The sequence below is a fragment of the Ascidiella aspersa genome, chromosome 7 (assembly GCF_963924565.1).
Source record: "Ascidiella aspersa chromosome 7, kaAscAspe10.2, whole genome shotgun sequence".
NCBI lineage: Eukaryota > Metazoa > Chordata > Ascidiacea > Phlebobranchia > Ascidiidae > Ascidiella > Ascidiella aspersa.
In genome coordinates, this window is record NC_139453.1 from 28,058,160 (window position 1) to 28,076,559 (window position 18,400).

At 33.6% G+C, this 18,400-nt stretch overlaps 1 protein-coding gene across 1 annotated transcript in view; it reads right to left on the bottom strand.

The window, feature by feature from the left end:
• LOC146138787 (glutamine--fructose-6-phosphate aminotransferase [isomerizing] 2-like) overlaps positions 1-18,362 on the bottom strand; it is a 29,496-nt gene extending 11,134 nt beyond the window's left edge. The window contains exons 1-10 of the mRNA XM_083393644.1: positions 18,272-18,362; positions 17,930-18,037; positions 16,829-16,939; positions 16,183-16,305; positions 16,036-16,094; positions 15,388-15,522; positions 14,285-14,346; positions 13,788-13,867; positions 11,583-11,697; positions 9,391-9,461 (exon numbers count right to left, since the gene is read on the bottom strand). Coding sequence (XP_083249770.1) covers positions 9,391-9,461; positions 11,583-11,697; positions 13,788-13,867; positions 14,285-14,346; positions 15,388-15,522; positions 16,036-16,094; positions 16,183-16,305; positions 16,829-16,939; positions 17,930-18,037; positions 18,272-18,278 — 871 coding nt within the window. The 5' untranslated portion in view covers positions 18,279-18,362. The remainder of the gene's footprint in view (positions 1-9,390; positions 9,462-11,582; positions 11,698-13,787; positions 13,868-14,284; positions 14,347-15,387; positions 15,523-16,035; positions 16,095-16,182; positions 16,306-16,828; positions 16,940-17,929; positions 18,038-18,271) is intronic.
• Positions 18,363-18,400: the final 38 nt, after the last annotated feature.

Sequence of the window (18,400 nt, forward strand, 5' to 3'; positions counted from 1 at the left end):
TTTGTGGAAATTTTTTTCCTTAAATGTAGAGTATAGCAAACCGTTTTGTGGAAATTGTTTTTTAAAATATCGAGTATAGCAAATTGTTTTGTGAAAAAGCTTTGTTTTTTGTCGTTTTAATAACAGCGCACACTAAAAATGAGTTTTTTGTATGTAGCCCCCATGAAAATGTTTTCAATTTTTTTTTTAAATGTATTAAGTTTTCTTTTTTATAAATTGCTACCCATGAATTATTGGTATTTTATTTAAACGGAAACATCGAAAAACATAAACTTTTTGTTCAACAGCAGGTGTTAACAAATAGGCATTTTGTAAATTATGTCGGTCATCCAAAAAAAAAATACAAAAAATAACGCACACCAAAAATTAAACAACACAAAACGTCTGGATAAAAAAAATTTACTACACAAGAAATAGTACCTTGCTAACAAAGTTATCTAAGATTTATGCTAGTCGTAAAAAATGTAATTACTTTAAATGTAATGATAATTGTGAACTGGGGAGTCTGATGTAATCAATCAAAACACTTCGCATAATATTAAAATACCGTTGATTTATTTTCCAGTTATCTGACGCACGTCTTTTTTTTCTTTTGCTTAATATAATCGAATTTACCTTATAAGTTGCAAATCTTGCAATTTTGAAGGCAATTTTAGCAAAACCTATATAACATTTGCACAGAGAAACCTAAATACCATAAAATAGTTGTAAATTCTTGATCCATCAATGGTTTGAATATCATATTTTTTAATTTACCAAAGCAAACATAATAATAGGACGTTGCAAATACCAAGATAAATACTAAAACACAACAGCACACTTAATGGGAATCATTCTAACTGTGCAGTAAACTGGACAACCGTAAGCTCAGCGATCTAGCTGAATAAAGCTAACCCAACTGTAAATACAAACAACCACCAACTATAGAGCATCACAGCCAACTGCTAGTCCTTCGAAGGTTCTAATTACAATGGCCGACGTTAAAGTGATTTGCTTCTTTGTATTGTTACACGTATTTACCTCGTAACTTGCGACTATGTTTTACAACCCCGCAATGCATTGCACCTCGACAACTATTTATTACTGCGTTTAAAGGTGGCGTGGTAACTCAAACATGCTGAACTAAAACCCGTCAAATATTTTTTTAAGTAATATTTTTTCAGATATGTCGGTAGACACTTTCGGGTTTATAGATGTACGAACTGCAAAAAAAATCAAGGAAAAATAATCCTCTCAACAAATAACTTGCTGCAATTTTTCGTTAAGAAAAAAGCAAAACAGTTTAACTTTGTTCTTCAATATTTCGGGCAATAATTATAAAGTATTGCAGTTTAGTTATACGATTATTTGACAGACTTCTACATTTTTACACAACGTTTACTAAAACTACTTAAATCTGTAGTTAATACAAAATAACAAAAACAAATTAGTAAAACCTTTCCTTTTAGCAACATTAAACACAATTCAACATGCGGTTTACATGCTGTTGCACACGGTAAAAGGGCATAAAGACTAGCATGTCTAACTGATGCAGAATGAATCATATTAACCGCAGGCCTATATAAAAAACATTTAACCTCATGGTTTGGTATTCACGGGAGCCCGAATCTACACTGAGTCACACCGGGACAATTTATTACATATCCATTTCGAATAAACTAGACTGCTTTTGTGTGTATTTAAAGCCAATCGCTTAGGGTCTAATACACTCTATTTTGATTTTTTTTTGGAGCCTATGGCCACACAACTCACTCTCTCTAATCAACGAACTCCTTATTTAAGTATGCCTTTTACCCTTGTTCAAAACTAGTTTCCTGGAAATATTAGAAAAGTACACGAGGCGTATTTGTTTTTTGTTTTATTTTTTTCTACCCCATAACACGACTTTTTGAAGTCGAAACTTCATTTTATCGCACTGTTTTAATTGTGGGTACGATTTCGGAAAGCACATCCAAGTACTTGTTTAAACACAGCCTTTGAATTTTGCTTTACATCTCGGCTAATTAAACGCATTGGCTACTTTTACCATAAAGGAACTGGGCGAGAGATTTCTGCATCTGAGACGACATTAAAAAGCGTTGAAAAACGAAAACGCTACAATTTTCAAAAAAAATCGGAAAAATTAAGCCGGGAGATTTAAGGTGGCGGATTGTATTCAAAAGCTCCTAAGATAATGTTAACTGTGCTACAACCCGTGTTACGTACTGATCATAAATTACATTTAGGGCAAAATAAAGCGGATAAACCTGTCAATCATTCCCAAACCAGCAAACAATGGTGATTTTCACGAGCGAATAAATAAACAGCATGTAAAACGACCTATGTCGTAAAAAGCCTTTCTCAATACGAGAGCACACAACATTGTACGCCTTTAAAACACAGGTGAAAGTAGAATAATGTTCTACCAAAACGCACGAATATTTTTAGGTCACAAAAATTACGTCATAACAGAAAGTACAAAATAAGTACCCTTAGAAAACCAGAGGTTATCGTTGGATGTCGTGCTCAAATATGCCACTAAAGGCCTAGTTTAAATACATTCAAAATGGTGGACTGCCCCGGTGCAAAAAAGAACGTGGCATGCTAAAAAAATATGTTTAACGACACCATAGGTAAAAAAAATTACCGGACCGCCGTTCCGGGACCGTTTAGGCTTACTTTCACTACTGCTTTACAGGTGGACGTACAAACATTATTTGTGCGACAAAGGCGATGGAAAGCAATTGCAGGTTTTCGAGTTACAGCCCAATTAACAATCGTTCACCTTTGCACAACAAATACCGCGTTATGCAGTGGTTCGCAAAATCTGGTCTTAACTGGTCCTTTTAAGTGTATAGCGGAAATTCGGGTAAAACATATTCGTATTGCAAATAGGCTTGCAGGCAAGCATGTCAGATTTACACGCGATCCACGATTATATAATTTATATTATTGTGCTTTTAAGCCATTTTTTTTTCTTGTATAAGGGTCATTGTCAATTTCAATTGAATTAAATTTGATTTCAAAGGACTACAAGCTGAAAAAGTTCCACGGCAAGTTAGATATAAAACAAAGAGTTGTAAAAAAAGTCTTCATTAAGTGTGCTTCATACTACTGTATTTCCTTGCACCAAACCTACATAAGTCAGTTCTAAAAAAAGGATTTAATACCTGACTAAATGTCAACATGGGAATATTCCAGGCGTGTATGTGTTTAAGTGTATGTGCAAATCTGCACGTCGCAAATTGTGAAGTGCCTGCGAACCTTGAACTCAAAAACGGTAACGCCCCCTTTTAGGACCAATCAAACGACACGTGGATTTTGAGGCGGTGCGAATACGTTGGGAGCGCGGCAATGGATTTGGCTTACAGAACATATAAATTATTACCATGTGTGTTCAATTTATAAAACCACTAACGGAAATTGATTTGGGGGAGCCATTTTAGGATTAAAATACGCGAAGTTATCACATGTTTGTTTTTTCTAAATGAACACCAAATTATGCAAAAAATAGTGATAATGAAATCTATATAAAGCAAACCACAATTTTTGTCCAAAACGCAATTTTCGTTCTTTAGGTATCATTTTATAAAAGGTAAGATGGACTTCGGTAAATAGATAAAAATTATCGTCAATTTTGGTGTGTTTCGAAAAATTCGGTTGATTTGAACATTAATTTACTAATTTCATACTTCTTACAATAATTGTGTTTTTAGATATTGGTTATGCTCATAGGAGTGAAATATATTTATGGTATAACATCCAAACAAACCGATTTTCGGTTAAAAAAACATTTTAGAGTGTAGTTTCGGATTGCGAAGAACAAGATTGCATAACAGTGCTTGCAAAACGTTGTATTTCTAGAAGACTTTAACTACACATTAAGCTTAATAATATAGCTTCATGGGCAGACTTTCTGTTACATTTGACAGCAGTGTAATAGGAGTAACACGAATGTGTCAAAACGCTAATTGAATGCTTTTAACTTTATCAAATAAGCGTTGTACAAAATGCTTAAAGGTTTCTAGGTAGAAATCGCGTAAATAATATTCCTATTCGGACAGAAAAACAGCAAAAATACTTGATTTTTTCGCAATTGGTACAATTAAAAAAACTTCAAAAAAGCTTCAAAAAAGCTTCAAAAAAAGAATGCATTAGATTAGGGCCAATCAGTAAAACGACAATACGCTACCCAGTATACTGCAAAAAAGTTGTATACTGCAAAAAAGTTGAATAAAAAATACGATAGGTTAACGATAAAATCCCCAAATCGCATTTATTACCTATTACTTAACATGCAAAAACAATTTTCTATGTTTTTAGTATGTCTTTGCCTATTTTGGTCAAATCGTTTTAACCTAATGGCGTTTCATCGCACCGTCAAAAATTATTAAGTTTTGGTAAGCTCAAACCAAGTGCGTGGTGTTCTTAAGTTATTCATTACGACGTCACGTTTTTGACGCAACTTTGCGGCGTCATCTCAAAAAAAAATCTAATGACCCCCCTTTCTCTAACAAAGATTCTAGACCGGCGCCTGCAAATTTCTGGCAAAATCACGAGACAAGAAATTCCTCGAGGCCATAAATTCCAATATAGTCGTCCTTGAGATAAAAGCGAATTGCAAAAAGTCGCGTAAATCACGAACAACAAAGTGCGCTAATCCAATTCCACGTGAAGTGGCACGATTGAAGTTTCCGCTGTTTGAACACGCCCATCACAAACAATGGCGACGTGCTTGTGACGTTGCAATGCATGCCGCGACGTATTTCGATCAAGTGCTTTTTATCGCTACCGCTATAAAGCAAAATATTGTAGATTTTTGCGCATTTTTCTCCGGCATTTGACAATTTACATGGTAAACATGGTTTTTGCAAATTTTATCGCATTTTTTCCTGTAGTTGCATGAAACTACCATTTAGGACAGGGTTTCTTAACCAGGGGTGCTGGAACCCCCAAGGGGTACGACAACTGTTCCAAGGGGTGCGGGGATGCTGAATCAGAAACAGAAAATGTATTGCTGTAAGTGATGTAGTAATTGATATAGTGTTACTGTGTTTTCAGTTACTTCAATAAAGAAATAAAATAAATTGCAATGATTTTGTTATTTAAGCAATTCTTGTAGGGGGTGCGAGAATGGTTTGGTGGTTTGAAAGAGTTGCGAGAACTGGAGAGTCGGACTCGTGACTCGAGTTGTTTTATTTTGTTGGAATCGGACTCGAGTAAGACTACCAGAGTCCCTAGTCCAACGTGCAACCCTAGGTCGATACGGCTAAAACTGTAAATAGGGTTGAATTTTTTCCAACCACGTATTGTGGGCGGAAATTAATACGGCATCTCTTTTAGAGGATTGCTATATATCCACAGAGTTTTACTCAAGTAAAGGGGTGCAATACAGGCTATATAGTAGGTCCCATATTTTGAACGCGACAAAATCTCACAGTCGAACTCGGGACTCGGGCTCGAGTTCATTCTGTAGGCCGAAGTAGGACTCTGGTTGTTTTGAACCGACTTCGCTGCCCCGGTTACGATTATTACCATAGGCTTATGAAACTAACGCTCCAGTTTCACTTTCAAAGGCATTCAAACGTGCATTTTGCCCACACGAGTCACCCGAAGCAATTGTTTGCCAAACCACAAAACCTTTCACCGAGGTTTGTCGAACCACTTGAGACAAAGAAAGCACAAGGTACGAAGAATAAGGGTAATTTCTTGACATAATACCAGGAATCGTGGACTAACAAACCTACCCGCCTTGAACGGAATTTGGACTCTAGATTAAAAATGGTTATGAATAACAAATGGGAGTAAACAAGGATGTATATAGGTCTAACAAACGAGAGGTCATAAACCTTTTATGGGTTTTTACGTAAAACCTTTAATACACCAAAACTTCAAAAGAACGTAGCGAATAGTCATTTATCGTAACTTGTTTAACCAAAAGATCAGATCTATAAGATGTTAACGGTTTTAAACTAAGATGTTCGATAATTCCTGGTTTATTCCGATTCCTATTTCCGACATGTCCAGTATAAGCACAACGATTCGATCCGCTACCAAATAGGTGAAATAAGAAGTACAAATTGGAAAGATTTCAGAGAAGAATTTATCTTCGTTTGCTGATTTAAACAAATAAATTTTGTAAATCAGGTGTTGAAGACAAAATGTACTTGAAAATAGACAACCGTGGTGCGGTGTTAACTTTAAAATAAGCAATATTCAAGCCAGAAAAGGCGAAACTATGCTCCCAAACAGACGCGACTACAATTTAAAATGGACTAGATTTTAAACCAAGGTAATAATATTAATGGTGAAAATAACGGCCCAAAAGACGTAAAAAACGAAATGCTTTATTGTTCAAACGTTTCGGCAAATGCTGATGCCATCATCAGTGATATGAAGGCCACATCAGTTACAGTCGTTTATATACACTTTAGTACACCTCGCTTCTGGGCACCTTTTTATCTATCGTTTTTGCGACGCTTGTTTCGCACCTTTTTATCATTCCTTTGTGCGAATAAAGTGTATATAAACGGGTGTAACTGATGTGGCCTTCATATCACTGATGATTTAATGAGCATTTGCCGAAACGTTTGAACAATAAAGCATGTCGCTTTTTACGTTTATTTGGGCCGTTATTTTCATCATTAAACTTGTGAACAGATCCGTATATAGTGTTCCAAAGGTAATAATATATTTTATCAAAAGACACCACGTCTGTTTCCTTTGAATGCCGACAGCGTATCAAAGGTCGAATGTAAACCTCGAACTAACCTTTCGGGCTATCAACGTTTGCTTTGACGGAACTCGAAGGCGCTCGAATTCGTTATGACGTCACTTGTGACAACAACGTCATGACGTCATAGCCGGTGAAATGCGGCGGGAAATCGAGTGAAGTGTTTGCACTTGCCCTAGATGAAGTACCTTATAAACATCTGGGGCCTGTTTTCGATTGCATAGCGCTAATGAAAACGCAAACATGAAAGAGCATAATGCACATATTGTCGCTGGAACAACATTGCACATACTTTGGTGGGACGGAGAATCTAGTTTTCGGAGTGATCCCACGCTATTTGTGGGCTTTTTATGAACTGGGGATGAATAAACTGCAAATAAGGCGGTAGGAGCGATTCCAAATCTTTGGGGATTTCCGAAACTATAAATATTGCACAATAACGGATACCGGGTTAATGTTTAATACAATTTGAACTCACCCGGGCGAAATAACAGTCGACCGAAATTTCGTAACGACGTCGTCAAACTTATGTCCTACCTCAGCGTTTTTCACCGATGCATTTAACCTGCCTTTCTATTGCGCTTAGTTAACATTGTTCTCATATGACCGCCCTTGATTGTTTAACGGCCTTTTTAATGCGTAGGACTTTTTACCATGTGCGTGATTTTGCTTTTAGTTGCGCAAGCGTGTTACATTACGATTTATGCAATAATCCAATAAACCGACTCCGTCAATTTCAGTGTCCGGTTGCAACACAACAGATCCCAATTCCACCTTTCCAAGCAACTAAAATAGGTATGATTTAAATCAACAGACCCATACGTGTGAATACAGCTCATCCACCCAAATAACGTATGATATTCCACTTTGCAATTTATAGTTAGCTGCCGTTTCGAAATTTGTTACTTCGCATGCCCAAGTTAGACACTTGGTTATTTTTAGGTGGTCTTTAACTAGACTCCTGAGTCTGACCAGAGCGAAATAAATTTGACTCACACGGGTGTTATGCAACTTATCCACACAAATAACGGATGATACTCCACCTTCACGATTTACAATGTCTTATCCGTTTCTAAATTGGCCTATCAGTTTCCAAATTTGTTACTGCGCATGCGCACGCTGGACTCGATACTCGTGTACTCTCCAGCAGTTCTACTCAATTCCCGAGTCCGAGTTCACCAAACAAACCGACTCCGTCGTGTCCTATTCAACGTTTGACTGGGTAGTCCTGCTAGTTGGCGGGTCACAAACAACACAATTAACAAATAAGACTATAATTAACGTTCTACAAATGCACGTATTTTACGATAGTTCACAACCTTGCATTGGCACTCGAAAAAAAACAAATCGAAATTTATCCCTAACGAAACATTTCCACTCTTGTCTATACTGTCAACGTGGCTAGGTTAAAAGCTTGGCTGCTTTTTATTGCTTTCACAAAATAAAAAAGTATAAAAATACCGTTTTTTTTTTCAAAAAAATGAATGACTCAGAAAAACAAGCCAATCTTTGCTTAATATTGATTCAATCGACCTCTGCAAAGATGGCCATACGGCAACTGATATTTCGCAAGATTTATCTAATTATTTCACCTGTTGAAGCCCAATGTTGATAAAAACGTTTCATGTTATTTTGCAGTTTACTAATCTCAACTGACCGTTTTCTAGTTTGCGTCAAGAATACATGCCTTTATTGTTTCATCGTTCAAGCTCAATAACTGATCTGCTAGAAAAGCGAATAATGGGTTTTTAAAAAACTAAAAAAGATTTTTAACGATATGATAGCATAAACGATGAAAACAGTGGTTCTCAAATGAAAAAAAGATTTCGCGACACATTTTTACAAAAGCGGCTTTAGAAAAAAATCCTGACTCTGCAAATAACTAATAAATTACTAAATGACAAGACAGCGTCATAACATTATTAGTAAGCTTTAAAATTCTAGCATACTTGGTTCCATATCTGATTGTAACACGGATAGGTTATTTTTCAAAGCTACAAAAAGTCTGGCGGCACACCTAGAATCTCTTAATGTACACTCGCGCGACAAACAGGTTAAAAACGACCGCTTTAAACTATTGAGTTTATTTAAACAAGTAAAGTTCGGCCAAAGTCTCTGGCTCAGTAATTCTAATTGACGTATTACTGACAATACACACAACTCCTCCTTATACAAGTACTTAGTATACCACGTACGCTAAAAACCCTAACCGCACATTAGACTTTCGTTGACAGTGGATCGACAAAAGCTTAAGTGCGCGAAAGTTCTGGAGAGTCTCAACTGATGAAATTTAAGGTTGAACGAGCAAAAAGTGTGGTTGGGCATCAGCTATGTTTTATAAACTTGCCCAAATTTAAGTTAGCCATAAATATTAGCCGTAAGTTACATGGGTAAACCTTCTTGCATATGCTCAATATTTAGCGCACGCGATCTAGATTTAACAAATTTGACCCAAATTTGACGGTACTTAAAGTAAAATAAAAACTAAAAAAAATTGGCATTATGCTCAATATTCGGCGCACGCAATCTACATTTCACAAACTTGCTCAAATTCGGTTCTTAACAAATAAAAAAAAATTCTAAAGAAATCACAGATGCCTAATATTTCAAGGCACGCAATTATGAAAAACTTCATGGCTATTCAATAATTCAAAAAAGAAACTTTTTTGTTAACTTACCTCCCTCGACGACAGCTGCTACGTCATCATCCTCGAGGAAAATCACTTGGTTCGTGTGTTCGATGATCGCACTATAAAATAAAGAAATTGAGCTTTTGAACTATGAATTACTGCATAAAACACATTAGAATTCAGAACAGTGCTTTCCAACTAGCGGGTCGCGAGCCACCAATGAAAGCTATTTCAGGCGGGTCGCGAAGCATTTTTAAATGCTACAGTTTTCTATTAGATCAGGAAATTATTGCATTACCGTTACGTAACATTTATGCAACCAGATCACAAATACGTAACAATTAGATGTGATGTGTCGCATTACACATTTCCCTACTTACGCCAGTAGTTAATATGCAGGTTTTATGTAATGTCTTATCTCATTATGGGTCGCAAAATAAACCTTAAAATGACTTTTAATCAATTAGATCGAAACAAGGTTACTTCTTTTAGACGTATCGTGATGACGCACCTTTTTGACATCATCTACAAATTTTTCTTGCTTTCCAGTGAACAATGTTTTATCGTTAAGTTGTAGAATACAATACAGTAATACACCTATACCTCCATCTCAAAATGATTTTCGAATTAAAATTTTACACTTGTTTGTTTATCTTTTATTTTTTTATACTTGTGTGTTTATAGGGCATTAGCAATAATGTGGTTAATGCTTCTTAAGATTCTTCAAAAAATGTGGGCGGTTTCTTATGCGAAACCGGGAGTTTTGCATTTCAAATTGCATTATTATTGGCGGGAGGCAAAGGAAAATCTATTGAAGACTTCTATTTTGGTCAGTGGGAAAGCAAATGTGCATTTGTTTTCATTAAACGCAATAATTCACGGTGGCAGTAAAACTGTAAAACGTATGAAATGGTAGTCTATATACAAATAGATAGCATTGTGTGAATGTTCCATTAAAACAAATCTCATTTTCAACGTCATAATGGTTGAAAAATGCAGTAAAACTAGTTAGCATCAGCTCAAGTGTTAATTTTTATTGTTAAACAGCTACATTATCACAGGTTTGGTCAAATATGTACGACAAACATGACTAAGCTGTCCATATTTTTCCATGACCTTTACTGCATCAAAAGTAAACGATTTTGAAGGCTGGTAATGCACTAGTTTAGTTAGGTATCTACGCTGAACAAGCCTCGGGTAATACTTTCGGACGCTGGTCTAAAACCCTACCATAGCACTGAAACAATTAAAGCAATGTACAATATTTGGGTTAGGGTGTCAATTAGTGTTTGGGTGTTGGTGGGTCAAGTATTAATATTAATAATATTACCTAACCTACATAAAGCCTAACGCTAACCCGCACTCTAACTCCAATAATGTTCGTTGTGGTAGGATTCTAGACCAGCGCCAATGTTTGTTTATCTTACGCTACTCATAGCGCTACCAGCTTTTTAGGAGAGCAATTAGCCGCTTCTGGTGTTAAAAAGGAAACAGAGTTACACTGCTGGTTTACAAACAGAACAAGCTGCATTAAGTACTGCGCTACGTAATTAGGTGCTGCTGTGTTGCATGGAAACATGTTGACAATTATTGGAAGCTGGTTGACGATTAACAACAATAGATCAGGGCTTGCCACAAACGTTTTAGTCTGCGACCTATTTTCATTTATTACGATATTCCGCGATTCCCTAGGACTAGGTTTAAACAGTTTAAAACATAACATTTCTTATTGTTTACCTGGTAACCTCTTCCTAATAATGAACAAATTGCCTAAACTAAAAAATCATAAAAAGGGAAATTGTTTTAAACTGCGTTGTTTAAACTGTATAGTCATTTGGTCAAAAGACACCTAATTGTCAAAAAATACTATATTTGTTACACAGCCAATTCCCATTGTTTTGTTCACAATATAAAAACAATCGCGGCTTACAATTATATTATAACATTATAATGTAGTAGAGGCATTCACATAATTATACTGACACTTAAAGGCAGTAATGCGCATTTGAAAACAACCGTTTGCAAAGAAGCAGTTTGGATTAAATAAACACGTTTTTAAGATTAAAAGAATTAGCTACGAAACCTTGGCACAGGAAGAAGATATATGATGAAAATTGGCATTCCAGCATATTTGAGTTGGACACCCCTGACTTCGGTTAATTCAAATCTTTTAAAAACAGTATGAGCTATAAAATTCTGCCTACTATACTTGCTTGTAACTTGCAAAAATAATTACAAACCTTGCATCGGAGGCAAAATAAAATTCCATTCCTGCTTCTTCAGAGTTTTGTGAAACCAATTCTGTGCGACTGTTCAGTCGTCCCATCTTAAGATTTTGACTAAGGGTGCCTTTGGCTGTTAAAAAAGTTGTGAAAAAAAATCAATTTTCCTGCAGTACTACAAAATAGCTTTGATGGATAGAGAAACTTAAATTGTTTTCGGTTGACAATTTTTTTTTAAATTATGCGTTTATATTTTTATTGTGTACATTTTTAAGTTTTTAGTTATGAAAGTGTCTTTTAAAGTTAAGTTCTATTGACAAAAAAAAAGTAAATTGAAATTTTAAATGGTAGATTGATACTTAACGTGAATGTTATCTGAACCAAACGTCAAAATAGCAGGTACTTTTATTTCAAAGCATCGGTAATATTAAACTGTCGAAAAGAGACATTCGCTCACAAAACTCAAGCAAATTAACTTCAGCACAATTAAGCACATTTCTAAGGTGAAGCTAAAATAATCCAGTTCTAATGATACAGCCAATTCTGCAAATTTTAAAACCAACTACATTTCCAGGTTAATAATTGTGGAACAATTCCTGCAAAAGCACTCTGAGATAGAAACACTAGGCCTCTTTGAGAGATTTTAAATTTCAAATCTTGTAGAATTATATATCACACTACAACGACCATAATTATATGGCAAGTTGCTTCATGCACAATTGTTTTTAAGATGATTATTTGCATATAAATTAGAGTTGCAAATATAGAATTCAAACATCTATTTTAGAGCAAATCTAGTCAAATAACTGACATGTTAAAATTATTCTTTTGTATTTATCTAATTCTAATGTGAGTAAACGACAAACCTACAAATAGGTGATTTGAAAAAAATGTTTTAAGTAACGCTAACTTATGAACCATGTTGCAATTGTTTTTACTACTCTGTATTATTTTGCTTAAAAACTAACTTTAAAAATATTTTCCTTTCAAAATACAAGTTCATGGCCGTATTATATTGTTATAGGTTAGTATTCATCTGTTGTGGGTAAGGCTTTTACTAATTTTACTGCTTAATAATTCTGACCTATGAAGTTCACATATTTATCATTACGGCCATACTACAAGACCTCCGATTAAACCCAAGACAAAATAATAAAAAAACTGTCAGGGCTTAATTAGCAAACCGTACAACAAAGCGGCTTCTAAAATGGGCTCAAAAAATTACAGCGAATACCAGCCGACATAAATGTGATTTTTTCCTACATCTAACAGAACAATTGCGTATAATGTATGCCATAATTATTCTACGCAGACCATAGATGGTTCTGTACTTCATGCAAGCTGTTACCGGCGGCCTGTTCAACTGGAAAATCCTCAAAACCGTTTTGGTCGAAAGGGTTACGGGACTGGTGTTTAGTTCTCGATGGCTTGGCGGCATTTAGAAAATCGCTTAACTGATTCATTCCACCCGTAGAACTATTTCTACGTTCTTCTTTGTCTGTGTCAAAGGGTTTTTTAACTTTTTTTTTAATTTTAAGAAAAATACTCATGAAAGGTTCATCTTAAAAAATCTTCAAAAAAAGTATTTCTGAAATGATAATTTTTCATTATATTTAGCCGATTCCATTTAAATTTAGTAGTATAGTTACATGTAACAATAACCTGAAAATAATGTTTTAGGTAATTTTTTTTTAATTTTAACAAAAATACTCCTGAAAAGTTTCATCTTAAAAAAATCTTTCTTAAATGATAATATTTTATTATATTTAGCCAATTTCATTTAACTTTAGCAGTGTAGTTACATGTCCTCAAAAAAAGTTTTAATTCAAATTTAGCGTTTTTATGTAGTTTTACCAAAACCAACACGTTATGTTTCCTTGACATGCAGATTTACCAACTATGACTAACCTAAACATTCACATTACAACTAAGATCATACTAAAAATGGTATTTTTTCTTTCTGTTGATTGAAAGATATTCTATGTATATGACGACAAAAGTCTAAGTCTTTAGAAATTAGATAAACTTCTAGACATTCTAGTAAATTTTATTCAGCTATGTTAGTAGAATCAACTTAAAAAAAAACAAGCAGTATTAGTAACGGCCCAATATTAGTTCTGCCATTTTTTTAGGTACTTAAAGCACATATAGACAAGACGACACATAAAACATCCATAATCAAGGCAAAATGCAAATCAGAGGGTCATGCTTTAATTTACTTACAAGAGCTGTACAGAATGGGAATGTGGCTGGTGGATAGTTTAGACTTGCTTCGTACGCCAATCAACAACGGACTGCCACGTCTGTAATAAAATAATTTAAAAAAATAGATAGGAGTGTAGAGCTAAAATCTATTATAGGATGACGTCAGATTTTGTTTACATTTACAACTCACAGCTAAAGGAACCCGTAAAATAGCATCTATAAGCCAGCATCCTTCATTTCTAAAATTACTTCAAATTATAGTTCTATGTATTTTAAAATCACATTGTGGCAAATTGTTCTCATTTTAAGTGTTGTGAGTAACTTGCAAAGCAAGTCCAATTTTTTTTAATACTTACATTGCTTTTTTATATGATATGACAATCTTTAAAATGATTTATTTACTATGACAGAAAAAAACTAAATAGAGGAATTAAAGTTGCTTTGCAAAGAAAAATTAAATGAATCAATCACACTTAATTTTTGTATTTTGAGTTACAAAAATCAGCAAAAAATACCTGGTTGCTACACATTGTCCAGGGTAGTTGTTGCTCTTAAAGGCAAGAGCATAAGCTCCTTCCTGAAAAACAATATAGTTTAATAGTTTTAAGCGAAAAATAAAACTGATACCAGTATAAAGATGGTAATAGTGATCAAACATAAAGATCAAATATTGTACTAAATACATTTATTTAGAAAGTAGGATATCGAAATAAATATTAATGGAATTATATAAATGATGTGTGTGTAAAACACAAACAACAAAATTCAAAAAAATGTTTAATATTAAAAAATTCTGTTTAAATTAATAATAATTTAGTGAAATCTTACAACCAAATAGTGTTTGCAGAGTAAGCTAGTTATTACATTTCCGAACAAATAGTATGCAGTTTAATTGGCATACGTTTAATGAGAAAAGTTTGAACAAATAGTTTTGTACTACTTTGGCATTTAAAATATGACGTGGAAAGGCATGAGACGTACGTAACAACAATGTGGTCGGGCAGATGACTAACCAGGGAAATTACACAGAGTGACGGCTTCTAACAAGTCATAAAACTGCCATAACCGGCTACTACGTAAATAAAACACTTGCGTCACAGGAAAAGTTTGTTTTATGTGTTTGGTTTGATGTAACAATACTGGTGAAATGTCGCTTTTTTAATAAAGTTTAATACAACAGATAACTAACAACTACTGAAGTGTAAAGATTTTTATTGAAAGTGCTTTTATTAAATGACAATACACGTTGTTAATGTTATACAGGACTGTTCACACACATTTATGAAAACCATACAAAGAGATTAAATAACTTTTCAATGTACTAAATTCGTTTACTTAACATGTTATAAATATAATTTAAAAACAAACAGCAGAATGTTGTTGGACACAATAACAATGGTTTATAATGTGTTTTCCATGGCACTTTCTAAACACATAACTTAAGGTACATAAATACTAAATTTAAATCCTATTCAAAAACATTAGGTTTTTCAAAGACTTTCTAATGCGGAAATAAATTCAAGCATATGTAAAAACTTAGTTCCAACCCTGTTATAATGAAAGCTGGTATAAGGTATTCTAACAAGTATAAAAAAAAAGACAGTAGTTTTTAGCTTACCAGTTGCTTGATGACTCGTTCGACGAGAGTGCTGAACGGAATATCATCACTTTCCCTGTTATCCCAAAGATATTTAATCAGCACGGCGATAACTTCAGTATCTGTGTCCGATTCAAACACGTAGTTGTGACTTTCCTGTAATTTAAAAGGTAGCAATTTAAATAAACAAAACTACATACCAACTATAGTTGAATAATCACAAATCCTAGCCAACTGTCACAAATCACAGTACAACTTATTAAAGTTAAACAGATCTTAGTGAAACATTAAATTTGGAAAATAAATATGAACAGTTCGTTAAATGCGTGAAGGCAACCATGTGATACCTAACCTACATATCTCAAATAGCATATTATTTCAATTTGCTACATATTTCAACTTTACTATGTCCTTGTTAACTCATGGAAAAATTTCACAGGAAACTATATATATAGATTAAATATTAGCCAACTCGTAAAAATGCCAATCGGGTTGAAGCTAGTAGATATACAAACATTTTGAAGTTTCATATCAAAGCCCTAAATTGAAGCCTTAAAACAAAGTTTAGAAAACCGAATACAATTTAAACTACAAAAACTTAAATTGAACATTATTATATATCATAGAAAATCATGATTACAATTACAAAGTAACAGCCAACACTCTTACCAGGAAAGTCTTAATGGTCTTGTAATTGGTGAGAATTCCGTTGTGCACCACAACAAAATCTACAAGTATATATGGAGAGAGAAGCATATGTCAGGAAATTTGCAATTAAATTAGCATTAAAAAAACAGGAAAGGCAGATGGAATTACCGTTGTCGAGACCAGAGCGCTGCGGATGACTGTTGACGCAGTTTGGAACACCGTGAGTTGCCCATCTTGTATGCGCGATGCCACAGTGACTGGAAAATTCAACTTCAAAATTCAGATCGGTTTCTGTGATAAACAGATTACAAGTTAAAAACAAAATCTAAAACCTAGAATAAACTTTGTACATTATAAATTTGGAAATAAATCTGTGGTTTTATAAAGTATGAATATAAAAGGGTATTGTTCCAAGACAACTACATCTGTGCCAAAGTTTACATGTTTCTGTCAAAAGATAGTCAAAAATTCTGACATTACGGTGTAAAAAATTTTCTATAAAAAGTAGAGATATAAAAGGTGTTTATTCCCCAGTCTGGGTCTAGGTTTAAACATTTTTTTAACATTTTTATTATTAAAAAAATTTATTAAATTAATCAGATATAAAATAACAATAAATTTGACAAGCACAGGTGTTTATTCCCCACTCTGGGTCTAGGTTTAAACATTTTTTTTTACATTTTATAATTCAAAAAATTTACTAAATTAATCAGAATATAAAATAACAATAAGTTATAAATTTGACAAGCACAGGTGTTTGCTATTAACCATTTGAATGTGGCAACACCAGGATTAAGGTCAAACAAAAACATACTTGAAACTTTTTCTTCAAGTGCCTTGACCTTTCCACGTTGTTTCACCAAGGTGGTGATCGGCTTCTTACCTGTATCATCTACGCTGGCATTGTGACCATCAAACGCTAAGCCTACAAGTAATACAAAAATTGAGAATAATAGGTTCAACATATTTATGTCCAAATTTTCCCAGACACTCTTAAAATAGGACTTGGAAATATCACAATAAACAAATCGGTATATAATGTAATGTTTAGAGTGTTGCCAGGTAAAGTTTTGTCGCTTAACTGATTCATTCCACCCATAGAGCTATTTCTACGTTCCTTGTCTGTGTCAAAGGGTTTTTCAACTTTTTTTAAAATTTTAAGAAAAATACTCATGAAAGGTTTCATCTTCAAAAAAAGTATTTCTGAAATGATAATTTTTCATTATATTTAGCCGATTCTATTTACATTTAGTAGTGTAGTTACATGAAACAATAACCTGAAAATAATGTTTTAAGTAATTTTTTTTAATTTTAACAAAAATACTCCTGAAAGGTTTCATCTTAAAAAAATCTATATTTATGTCCAAATTTCCCAGACACTTTGGTTTAAAATATGACTTGAAAATATTACAATAAACAAATGGGTATATAATGTAATGTTTTGAGAGTTGCTAGGTAAAGTTTTGTCAAATAAAAGAGCACATACGTGATTATTATACAAGTCTACCTTATTTATAAACTACCACAAAGACTAAAAAATATATATATTGAATAATGGAGATTTTTGGTTATAGCATATTTAAAAAACCGAAACTGTAGATTGTTGTCTAGTCTATATTTCATGAAAGGGGCACACTTGTATATATAAATATGTTTTAATAAATTTGTGTGCACACATGAATTGGTATATTGCGCAAATAAATTTTGAAAAAAAAGCTAAATTGTGGTAGGATTTCAACCTAAGGTGTGTAAAATAACTTAATTGCACACCTGCACACTTTAAAATCTAGTTCTGCATGCATGATATCTAGTGAAGTGCCATAAAATGCAGACTGGATTGTAGTTAATTAAACAAAGTTGCAAGTACAGAATATGGAATATATTAATTTTATTACATTAAGTCGCAATATTTTACCTGCAGAATCATATCCTCTGTATTCAAGCCTCTTTAGACCATTAATAAGTGTCTCAATGATGTATTTTCTGTCTCTTGGAATGGAGTAGTTGATGTATGCAAAGATCCCTATAAAAACAAACAGACTTTTGTGATCGTTTTTTAACTTGCACCACTAGAACAAAACTTTTAATTTTAGAAATTGGTTAGAAACTGTTGTTTCTATTTAAACAACATAAGCACTGACTAAAAATGTTAATTTATATACTCTGTTAAGTAAAACATTCTCACATTTCAATTAGTTACATGTGTATAATTTTAATAAAAACTTATAAACTGAAGAGATGAAATTATTGAACTTACCACACATTTTGAAGTGACTTGGGAGTGGATTGGATTGAGTAAAAAAATTACAACAAAGTTTAAGGTTAACTAAAAAAGAGGCAAAACATAGGATGTGTAAAAGACAAAATAAAACTAAACATTAAAAGT